A 13,181-nucleotide genomic window follows, 5' to 3' on the forward strand; every position below is an offset into this window, starting at 1 on the left:
AAACACATTAAAACATATTTTACACAAGTAATGTTACGACATCAAACTGAAACGCTGTACATTTTGAAAACACTGAGACATTAAAAGATCCATGGCTCTCGTCCTAACTACTAACTGAATTCTCCAACATTATGTCTTACCATAGCACGGTTTTCCTGCTGGTGCTTGCCTGCAACAGCTTCAATGTTTCCTCTTCCAGATGGTCGCTCAACCTCTCGTAAGTGTTGTTTTGCCATCCAGGTTTCATGCACTAAGTCTGGGTTGTTGTCCTCAGCAATAAACGCGGTCAAGTACAGAATACTGTATCCTGATAAGATTATGAAAGATTATGCAAGCACTGACGATATTGCAGACCCCCTCTGGAAGTTGAAGGACGGAGTTGGACAAGTACTACAGTTTTAAGCCTTTAATTTTATAAAACAGACTGAGCGTGATGCTCATAGTTTCACACAATGACCGCATCGTATCTTTGAAAAGTTTTGCATTAGGTGCTCTGAATTGTATTCCTTCTTCTGCAGATAGAGTTGGGATCTCAAATCATTGAAGTACTTTGGGTTTACCTATTTGTTTATTATTATTTGTTTTATTATTAAGTTTCCTGAAGATGATGCATACTTTGATAAGATTTACCTTTTACGATTTTTCTTTATTCAGGATTGTTGGGATAAGAGTGAGATTTGTGCACGTGAACTGTTTTAAACCCCCAGTAAATTTACATTTTACTGATCGTTCCAAGACGGTACCTAACTTTTTGATAAATATACCTATTTTTTATAGTATAAATGCACTGTGCTGTTTGTGGAGTTTTGTGCTGTTCTTCCATGTTTCTTGTATGTGATTATTTGTTTTTGTGCTCTACGTCTTTGGCGTCTACCCTGTGCCATTAAACGGGGTTTATATTTAAACTTTTGGCTACTGAGCTTGTTTCTATAGCTTTTCACATAAGTAATGAATGACATGCCCCCATGACACACCAGATAAACTTATAGTTTGCATCGACTAACGCCACAATGACTATGCCAAAGAAGCCCTTGTAATTGTGATTAAAACCTTCGAAGCCAGTGGCTTCTTTATTGCCACGAGTTTTCCATCGAGGCCACCAAGAGTATGGGGCATGTTTCACTATTCCTCCAATTCGGCGGTCAATTCAGGCCTAGCCTCTTGAGTATCGGGAATTGCCAGATATACAACCTTTTACTCTTAAATCAGGACAATTCACACGTCTGGGACAAAACAACACATATTTACCGCAGAAACACGAAAGTCATATCCCATAGAGGCGTACGTGCCCCCAGATGCCATGTAACTCCTTTCTTAAAATATCTTCATCTCGGAGTTCCTGCATCAATGTATTGTACTGTCCATACTGAAGTCTCCTGTCGTCTGTAATCCAGGGGCTGTAATGGATGGCAGCTTTTATCATAATACTTTATAACGACGCGGGAAGTAAGTAATCGCTTCATAGTTGAAACAGTAAATTACTTTTAAACGTAAATTTGACAAAATACATGTTAACAAACCATACGTAAACACTTTCCAACATGTTGATTGAAGTTTGTCGTTGGCACACTACAAACAATACAATGGTTAATATTTTTCAAATTGCATGTATATTACTATGCGATCATTCGCGATCCGAACATATCGGAGGATGTTGCGTTCATTGGAAAATATTCGCAATTGCCAAAAGGCAGTTCATTTAAGACACTGAATTTGTGGTATAAATATTAACAGTCAATCAGCTCCTGGACAGATTCGTGGCATGCGTTCATGCATATTACGATCAACACTGGTTGTACATGGCATAAAAGGTACATGTCGATAGAGTGTTATATTTGTTTTTTTTTTGTTTATGAACCAAACATTCTGTAGCATGGGTAGTGAGGGGGACAACCTATGTAAGGTTTCACGAATTAATTTTGAAATAAATAGTTTTAAACATTTTCACTGATTATAAGGTGATGTCTGGTTAACTCTGTGCTTTGTCTACTTTTACTCTGATCTACCTCTTCTGACGCTAAACAATTTCCACGTCAGCTTCACGCACGGAGCGTTGCGTTGTTATTATGCGTTTTAATAGAGTTTAAAGAACACCAAAAATAGTTACAGAATGACGCAGCTTATTACTTGACATTTTTATACATTTCCCTGTCGTTGGAATAAAACATTGAAGCAACATTAACAAAATAAAGGTTATAAATGGGGATCTTCTAAGTGATAAAATATTTTCGAAATGAAGAACTCGCTGATAGAATGTAATGACTAAACGATCACGAAATTACATTTATTACAATATGGGACATAGATTTTAGAAGTCAGGAGCAATATAAGGTATTAATTTTTAATTTTCATTAACTTTTCCGTCAATAAAAAAAACATTCTCAAAACAGTCCGGACAATATTCGTCCATCGTAACAAAATTGTTTTAATATCAGGGTGGACATACCACGTGATTTATGACGTCACATTGGTTATTGTAAAATACACCTCGTTTCGTTTGGAAAATCGCTGTTTGTTATTTTCATATCAATTTTAACTAAACATAGCGCTGGCTAAGGCAAACATTGCACACTATACTCGGTTCCTGAGCGATATGTTGAGAAATTTATATTTCTATCGAAATTCGTGGGCACATGCTCAGAATGTATAAAAAATTATTTGTTATAGCATAAAGCAAATTACTATTATCTTCCAAAACATGTTTTTATGTTTATGTACCATGGTAGTTTCGGAATTCATATCATATCCCGAGGGTTGGTAAATTCCTACTAATGAGGCTCCAATAATATGTATTTTGTTATTACGAAAAGCAAAAATGCTTTAAAATGCTTACTGATAAAATAATGTGGGATAAATCCTGAATTCGAACAATAAAAGCGAATTATTGACATAATGTTGAGGCGCTTCTATTTGATCATCGTTTAATTCTTCCTGGTTTAGTCCGAGTAATATGAAGACATATAAACGAAAATATAAACCACTCTAAAGTGTCAAAGGTACTGATGTTTCATTTTGATGGGCAATAAGAAAAACACATTCTATATAGTACTCAAGTCAATTGTTAGTCATCATTGAATTCCTTGATAGTATTTGTCCGTTATTTATATCACTGAATCCGACGAGCTACTTTTATTAAGACTAATATTGAAAACCACCACTAGGCCGGTATCATAACGTTTCTAAATAATACAATCATCATGATTAAATATAATGTATTGAAAAGTCACGAATGATATGGTTAAATGTAAGACGATGTCTAGAGGCACAATGCGTAGAGCCTAGAGCTACTAAACCAGGGTCATATGCGCACAAACACACATGAATATTACATGCATCACAATGCGTGTTTTTAAGAAACGGTTTCACCTCTAAGTTTAAAACTTGTGTATTGCTGCAAAACATCACACTTGACAATTTCAATTATTAACATGTTTAAAGAAAAACAACTCCTCACTCGAAAACAAAGAAAATCTAATTAAATTAATTGCATAAAATAAGGTAAATTTACGACCGGATTTTTTTCACAATGTTAATAGCAAAAGAATAAAATTCATTACTCTAATGACTGTCTCATTTATTTTCTTGAAGAATGTTGACTTCTTTTATAACATATGAACATTGACATTAAAATAACAGTAATGAATTGAAAAATTCTGAATACAAGGTCGTGCACTATCAATATGCATTTAATCAAGTTTGATATTGAAAAAGAAAGAAAGAAAATATATCTAACCTATCCAAACATCACGCAGATATGTACCAAAGTAAAGTTTTTGTCAACGTCGGAAACACCTAAGTCTTCGGTTTTCCGTATGTATCATATAACATTGTAAGTATTTTAAAATGAGGTTAACTTTGTTAAGTTTTATAAAATATCACATTCTTATTCTTCTATTTTCTGTGACAATTTCAATATACTATCACAACAAATAGCGTGTATATGTATTATCATAAAGCCCAAGTAGCTCGTTTGATTTATAGTAGAGTTTCATATTTGATTTGATAAAGCTGCTGGTCCAATGATAGTCTATTATTAAAAAGAATGAGATGACATCTTACTTCCGTATTTATAACGTGTGGTATCAATCACATAGTGACATGTAATCATAATCAATCTGCTGAATTTCTATCAAATAAATAATGGGTCGATCGAGATTGCTGGTGTCAACATACTTTTTTCTATACGTGTTCACTTTTGCTAATCAATATTTGACTAATTGTTTTCCATGTTATTCTTATACTAATTCAAATAATTAACGTAAACTTACAAAAACGCAATATTCAAAATTCATTTGAGTCGGATTTTCTGATAAAATCCATTCAGTATCTTCAATGGTATATATAACGGATTCCAATAACGGACATTCAAAGCGCCTTCAAAACGACTGATTCATGATTCATTTTTGTCTGATTTTCTGATAAAACTGCTATCCATTTCAAAAACTTCAATGTGTCTGTAACACTTGGTAAGCAGAATCTGTTTTGCAACTTTCGGGTCACGCCTTTTGTTTACACAGCGGCGATCTTCATCGCCTAAATTCACAGGTCTATTGCAAGGGAGCACATCAGTTTGAATTATTTGCATAGAATTTCACCTCAAAAGCATCCGCGTTTTGTAACAAGCATTTTACATTTAGATTTCGCCTCGTATCTGAAATTGTTTTCTCTTATTTTCATCGCTTCTTGGCTGTGCTGGCTATAACTTCATATAAATTATGTCCATACAACAGATATCCAAGGAACGTAGGTACTATTTTCATTGTTATCCTTTTGTATGATGAATTGAATATACAAGAGGTTTATAAAGAGGTCTGTATTTTAGAATATGACATTATATGCAGCATGAAGTTTTTATTCATTATAACGTTTAGCTCATTTCGCGCCTAATAAATGCCAACCTTTTGTGGCAGGATATGGTATAATTTATCACACTAATTGGAAGATTACATTTTCTAACATTACTTATCTTTCACTGGCCCTGGTGTCATCTTTGAAATTGTCCGGTGAAGTCATCGAAAATGTCCGGTATATCCTTCGATATTACCCACTTTTAGCAAAAGTCCGTTCGTTCCAGTGGTCACCTGATGTCATTTGCTTTCCCATCTGCTCTCACCCAATATTGTTCCCTTTGCTCCGTAAACCTCAAATAGGATCACCTACTAGCCCAATAACTGACATGGTACCACATAGTGAATGAGTATAAAATCTTCGAAGACATAGTTAAAACTTAATTGGAAATAAGTTTGGAAATAAACCTTTCACAGTCACTTAGTTTTGGATAATAAAATATCATTCCCGACTTTGCCTCGTTTTTTCACACCTCGAGTGAGCTCTCCTTATTCACATTTGAAGGATGCAATAGATTCAAATTATACACGTATATTCTGGAACCGATCTAATAAATTCAACGAAAGTCATCGTTTATATCGTCTCCTTAGTGCAATAACTCAATATCTGCTTCTATTTCTATATGCAGTTATTGAGTTATTGCACTAAGGTGACGATATGTCGATTATATCACTGTGAATATAAAATAGCCATTGAAGGAAAAGGCACAGTTCATTAAACATTTCGAGTGCACGATTTGTTCTAGACAAAGGCAACATAACATTTCGTTAAGCATGATTGTTTTTTTCTAAATCCTAAAAATGAAACATTAATTAAGGTTTATTCCCGAGTACTTGAGCACCATTGTCGGTTCCAAATACACAAATCATACACACAATCTTATGAATAACTTTGGTATACAAGTAAATTTTGTTGTAAAGGTTATTATTATTGTAACAGTTCAGTGTATAGCTGCGTTACTTACAGTTTTGTTCATGGCACTCACTGTGAATCGTCCAGACACCAACAATGGCTGATCCGTAAATGGCACTGTTTTTCGCTGCAAAACTGTAAATAATCTTATATTCAGAACAAGCAAGTATTTGATTGATTAAGTGTGACAAAAGTACACTGAAGCATGATTTATTTTTAAACTAGAGAATGTTCATGCACGTGACAAATAACCCTCGATTTGTCCTTTTCAGACGGATAGCCAATTTGATTTAACTTTCAAAGATGTTTGCACTTTAAGGACTATCACTACTTCAGAGATCGAAAAGAGCACTTTGAAAATTGTCTCTTGAATCTTTTAAGGGACTCTTATTAGTAAAAAGAAGTTTTTAAAACAAATGAATCCCTTTTCAAATTATATTTTTACATGTGCATGTATTTTAAATTCAGTTCTTTTTGGTTTAAAAATCTAGTTTTATCTACATGGTGCCCTAGGCTCGTTTAAAACAAATCTGTTTTCACCTATGGTATGTCTCGCATGTATATATTAAAATTTATTAAAAATGCTTTAGAATTTTCTATTTATTTCATTTATAAACGTATAGTAATAAACAAGATATTGTAGAAATTGAGAAAAAAATCCTGAGTGTGTTTGTGAAATGAACTGTTACTTTTTCTTATTGTTGCTATTCGGCAGGCTTCTTGGGAAAATTCAATGTTCTTAATAAAGTTAAAATGTCTATATAAAAGACTAAACATTGTTAAAATATTTCTAAAATCTTGTGTTTAGTTATATTTGTCTGTGAAGATTAAATTTCAACCTTTTCGGAGTAATACTGAACGTGTTGTAGTATCTAATTACTGCTCATATGGTGTGTTCAATATTTCATGTGGAAGAAATGATGTCGAGTTTCAAAAATACCAGGATCAATAAAGGTATTTTGTGAACATTTTTCTATTTCTAGAGTATTCCATGTATTTTTAACTGTTTAATTTCTCATTTCAAACAACATTTTATAAAACTGTAAGGAAGTTGTTATCGTTGAAAGTGTGTTCCTGGTTACTTGTCTGTTGAATTTGGTAGTCATAACAGTATCTTAAACTTTCTTGGGATTTATGTATTGATATCTTGGAGAATATGCGACAGCATTTTTATCTATGTTGATTGTTATATAGTTTTAAAACTTGACATTGCTAAGGCGATGGCTGGCGTTGAATAACTGTAACTTTTTTAGAATAAGCGCTTTTGCTCCGGCTTGATTCATTCGTTTGCAGATAATTACTGTATCCGATCGTTGCGAACTTGAAACTACTTTATCAGTTTATATGTTATCTTTTATTTCAGTCTTCATTGTGTTCCATTTGATGTTGGCTCTTTTAGAGGCTTATATTTTTAGTATTTAAGAATAAATAAGTGTTAGGTTATGGCCAATTTACTAGTCAAAGCCCCCCCAGAAGACGCTCGAGCTTTACTGACCGTTCCAAGGTGGTAATATTATTATTTATCGGTAAAGATATTTTGATGAGTGTGTGACCTTTTTGTTGTGTTTGTACGTGTGTATGAATCATTATCTATCGGTTAAGATATTTTGATGAGTATGTGACCTTTTTGTACGTGTGTGTGTAGTGTATGTAAGTATGCGTCTTTGGTTCAGTGTCGCCCTTTACTTGTGTATTAAACAGGGTTTATGTTCAATGTTTTGGCTGCTCGGCTGGTTCCTGTAGTTGTCATTTTATTATTGCACAGAAAGTTGTTTGGACTAAATTGAACATGTGTTTAATGTGGTAATGTAACGGTAATTCAGAATCTTATTTTGAAAATTGTAGTGCTTTTATAATTGTGTTTGTTCTTCGAAGAAAAAGGTTGATAAATTGTCTTTTACTTTGTGTCTGGTAGCCATTTACTTAAAATCTACTCTTGTTTATCCTACATCACAATAATTAATAATAATTAATTTGGCATATACTGCACCACCTTGCGAGGGTACACACTTCCTCTTATTCACAGCAACATTTCGCTTTAATACACAATGTTAAAGTGACGGGGTCAACACTGAACTGATCAGGTTTGAAATCCGGAGAACCCTTTAAAATGCGTTGAATACATATTAAATAGTTTAACAGTTGGTAAAAGGACTGCTGTTCCAAGATATTGAAGCGATCCTGACTTACACTACAATACGTCAATGATATTTTTTATGATATAACTACGTAATTCTTATCGGAAAAGTCGATTGTGAACTAATTGATAATGCCGTTCCATTAATTGCACAGTATTAACATTTAGACTATATTTAACAGAAAACTTAGACCCATGCTACGAAACTTTTTAGATTTTTAAGTTTAACAACATTTTTTATATTAATATTAATTCATATGACATTTATTTGGTGTTTGTATTTTTGAGTGGGAAAACAGCAATGGAGGATTGGTTTTAATTTATGTTAACTTATTTTCGAAGATCTGTTCTGGCGAATGCCAAAAACAGCTTCAGTCAGTCTATTTTTTTCACCAAGACTTATTGTTAAACCAGTGTCAGTAGTGAAATGTATTTGGCGTTTGAAATTGTGTGTCAATGGCAATCGAGTTTTTTTTCAATTTTTTGATTCATTCATATTTTGTAGATCGATTCTGACGAATGCACAAACAAACACCGAATAAGTAAGAGTCTAATTTTACAGACGATATACATATAACAGAGCAGTATACCTCAACCACAGGGTTCGGGTGAGCGTAAGGGCTCTATTTTCACTCGCTCTTTTTTGAAGATCGCCAATATTGAACTATAATATATATATACATAATAACGTCATTGTTTTCTTTAGAACACCTGTGTGAATAATATTACACATTTCTTTGGTGATATGTATAACAGTTTTAAATCCACCGGATTCTTTGTCGGAATGAATTTTACAAGTTTTATGTTTTGGAGTTCCGAGTCTTGTAACGAAATCAGTAAATAAATAATTAAGGACACAGCTTTCGTGAGGTAATCATTTTATGTCATCGAATGATGTACAACATGACGATGAAGTCAGTGAAGCCTAAGCCGTTTAATGAAATGATAAGAATGAATTCATGATTAAGTGTAGACCGACGATGGTCTGTTTCGTGCCATTAGTCGCTACATCTTTCATTTAGAATCTAATAAAGTGTGGCAAAAAGAATGATAAACAGTACGTGACATGCAATCATAGTCAATCGAGTGAATTGCTAATAAGAGATGGGGTGATTAAGTGTACTGGAGCCTGATGATAGTATGTCCACACCACGTATCTTACCCCACTGTGTTATTGCTTTGAGTTCGTTCTGTATACTAATTAAAAATACAAATTAAGCGGCTTATATTGTGTCGTTGACAGTGTTGTACTTCATCATTATTGTAAATGAAAAATACAAATTCAGATAAGACTATTGTTTGCATAAGGTGATGTTTGTTTGCCTCCGAATGTCTTTTTTCTATAGTGTTATCTTAATCGAATCTCTAAATCAAAATAAGCCTTAATGACAATTTTGTATTTAGAATAAGAATCTCTAGCTCCATATCACAGAAGGTTTGTATACAATCAATATGCATGGAATAAGGAGAAAGAGAGAATAATTTAAATACTTGGCGATATTCTGAATTCCCCGCATAGTATACATGAACATTGCGATTGTCAATAGTATAACATCAGCAAACGGCTATATTTCATTTTTTTGTTTTAAATAATAGCTGGTATTTTTCACTGAAAAGCCTTATTTTTACTTGCCGTATTGTGCATATCACAAAAGAAACATATATGACCTATATTTGAGGAAGCAATGCCGTATGCTGGTACATACATTGTAGTAAATGTTGGACACATTTTTTACTTTGGTGAAAACAAATGAGACAATTAGTTTTAAAACAATTCTTTACACAGTTTAGTGTCACAGGGTGCTATATAATTTTTTGTTTAAATACAAAATGTTTAGAGCGGTGGCGGAGTAATTGGTTTGGTTTCTAATTAAATTAGTGCTTCGCAGACAGATGCCCGCGAAAGGCATTGTCTAACAACATGGTGTAATTATTTTCTGAGAAAGAATCATGCGTAAAGAACTGACTTCGACAATCCTTAATTAACTTACGCGTTACTTGTGAGTATTTTAGTACCCTTATCAAGACAAACAATTAATCATGATCTCTTACAATAAAAATAGACACAACAAGCCAGCATGCAACGGACGTCAACCTGAGTTTCTATTGTGAGTGTATTACGACCATGACAAAATAAGACATAATAATTTGTTTTCAGCAAAACAGAAACAACATCAAATAAAATGTTTATCATGATACATGTTTTTAAATAAGGGGTTAAACCGGTGGTTTTCATTGTTCTATTGAATGTGATTAGTTCACCGTGGCCTAGTGGTTAAGCGCCGCCTACGGAGCGGGAGGTCGTCGGTTCGATCCCTGGCCGCGTCATACCAAAAGACGTTTAAAGTTGGTACAAGTAGCTCCCTTGCCTGGCTCTTGGCATTCAAAGGGTAGTGCTTGGAAAAGTGGTGTACTCAGTACTGGTTTAACCCAGGAAAGGAGTACCCCGTGTATCGGTGCTTTACACCGAGCACGTAAAAGAACCAAGGGGTCTCTTCGAAAAAGAGCTAGGCTATAGCACCCGGACTTCCTTGTATCCCACCACTGTCTCTTCAGCGTGCTGTCCCTTCAGCAAAAACAAAGGACCCCGTTGGAAATAAGTGCTTGCACTTTCACGGGTTATCCTTGACCGTAAGGTCTAAAGACATACATACATACATACATACATACATGCATGCATGCATGCATGCATGCATGCATGCATACATACATACATACATACATACATACATACATACATACATACATACATACATACATACATACATACATACATACATACATACATACATACATACATACATACATACATACATACATACATACATACATACATACATACATACATACATACATACATACATACATACATACATACATACATACATACATACATACATGCATGCCTAAATAAAGAAATGGTCAAACGCGACAAGACTATACCAATTAAGGAGATATAGTGAGCAGGGTGTTCATAAAATTAATTCCTAGCGAAGATAAATGCTTAAGCTTGTTATCATATTAATCGGAACAGAACGCAATCTTGTATTTACTTAATATTTTTCAACACTTACAGTGCAGGGAAAAGAACTAATCAAAATGTACAAAATCTTAGGTGTATACGCATACATAATTTACGTATTGAGTATTCAATACATTAAGTCTCATTTTGTTCAGACTATAAGCTCGAAAACTGTGTTTCAGATTAGTTCAAAATCACTCTGGGAGAATGTTTTCAAACATCAAAAAGTTTTATATTATTCAGGTATGTATAACCTTTGGGTTCCAATTTAAGTAATTCATTTCAAACTGAGAGTGTTATTTTGAAGAACAAGTATCAAATTACTTTCCCATTAACTTCCATTGACTTGGTCAGTAAATAAATAAGATGAATTTACTTCGAATTCTTTCCAAACACAAATTGCTTCCTTCTTGAAAATCAGGAATCTTTTAGGTTAGTGCCGTGGATGGGGGGGGGGGGGGGGGGTGGGGGGTAATCTGGCCTGGAGGAAGAATTTAGAGAAGGCGAACCCGATAAATTCCTCAGCCGAGCCAGATAAACTTGACTCCATCCACGACACTAACCTAGTAGTGTATTTATCCTGTCACTTTGTTTATTTAAACACTATAAATAACCTCAAAATTATTAAGTTTCTTTAAAAAAAGGGGGACAACTGTTTTTTCCCCTGATGACGTCATATCACACTCGGTATCCATGTTTAAATCGTTCCCGAAATAGTTCTCAAAGCTGTTCAACTTTTTTCAATAGGCTTGCAGTCAAAGTCATGGCATTTTAATACGTCAATATCAATTCAAAACATAATAAAGCTTTTAAAAGTGCATAAACATGAATCAGTCTGATAATGTAACAATTTTTCCGCAAGTCACAGAGTACAGTACACAGGTCATGGTTCAAGATCACGAATGTTACAAACAATCGCCACATGTTAAATGGATTTCATTCGTGTTGATAGTGTTGGATATTCAGAACAGCTCCGGCAAAAAGATAATACATTGCTGTTGTAAGTGGGGTGTTGTCATTCACCACAGAAATGGAACTTACTATCGTTGAATGCTGCACAGTTTACAGAATTTGCGGCTGGGGTATGATTTTCACATCAGATGTAGATTTTTCTGGTCGATTGTTTTACCAGTGTCAATATTATGCAGAGTTGTGGGACTTTATGGGCGAGTGATTGTTGAGTTCGGTTGTTGGCGGACTATTGATATGATACTGAAACATTATTTGTGCTTTTCTTCTGACATTTTAGAATTGAAAAGAAGTCCGTTTTCGCTGTCACATGACCAACTGACTGTAGATAAACATCAAGTGATCTACTATCCTAATAAACTAAAATTTACAAGGCTCCTTGTTATTTTTCCGATTTGTGTGCAAGTGACAGAATAATAAAGAAAAGTGTTCGTTTAACGCCCATTTTACCTTAATAAAATAACACTATTACCGCCATAAAAACATCAGTAAATTACCAATAGCTCGTACTTGATTGACTTCGAACACGACGAAACTCATTTAAACGAGGGAATGCAAACAAACCACTAACAAGCAATGGCCTTTGAGAAATACACGAAGTACATACATACATACATACATACATACATACATACATACATACATACATACATACATACATACATACATACATACATACATACATACATACATACATACATACATACATACATACATACATACATACATACATACATACATACATACATACATACATACATACATACATACATACATACATACATACATACATACATACATACATACATACATACATACATACATACATACATACATACATACATACATACATACATACATACATACATACATACATACATACATACATACATACATACATACATACATACATACATACATACATACATACATACATACATACATACATACATACATACATACATACATACATACATACATACATACATACATACATACATACATACATACATACATACATACATACATACATACATACATACATACATACATACATACATGCATGCATACATAAAGAAATGGTCAAACGCGACAAGACTATACCAATTAAGGAGATATAGTGAGCAGGGTGTTCATAAAATTAATTCCTAGCGAAGATAAATGCTTAAGCTTGTTATCATATTAATCGGAACAGAACGCAATCTTGTATTTACTTAATATTTTTCAACACTTACAGTGCAGGGAAAAGAACTAATCAAAATGTACAAAATCTTAGGTGTATACGCATACATA

At 33.7% G+C, this 13,181-nt stretch overlaps 1 protein-coding gene across 1 annotated transcript in view; it reads left to right on the top strand.

The window, feature by feature from the left end:
- Nucleotides 1-318: 318 nt before the first annotated feature.
- LOC128237004 (protein bassoon-like) overlaps nt 319-13,181 on the top strand; it is a 35,286-nt gene continuing 22,423 nt past the window's right edge. Inside the window, exon 1 of the mRNA XM_052952175.1 lies at nt 319-387. Coding sequence (XP_052808135.1) covers nt 319-387 — 69 coding nt within the window. The remainder of the gene's footprint in view (nt 388-13,181) is intronic.

Source organism: Mya arenaria, chromosome 6 (genome assembly GCF_026914265.1).
Source record: "Mya arenaria isolate MELC-2E11 chromosome 6, ASM2691426v1".
NCBI lineage: Eukaryota > Metazoa > Mollusca > Bivalvia > Myida > Myidae > Mya > Mya arenaria.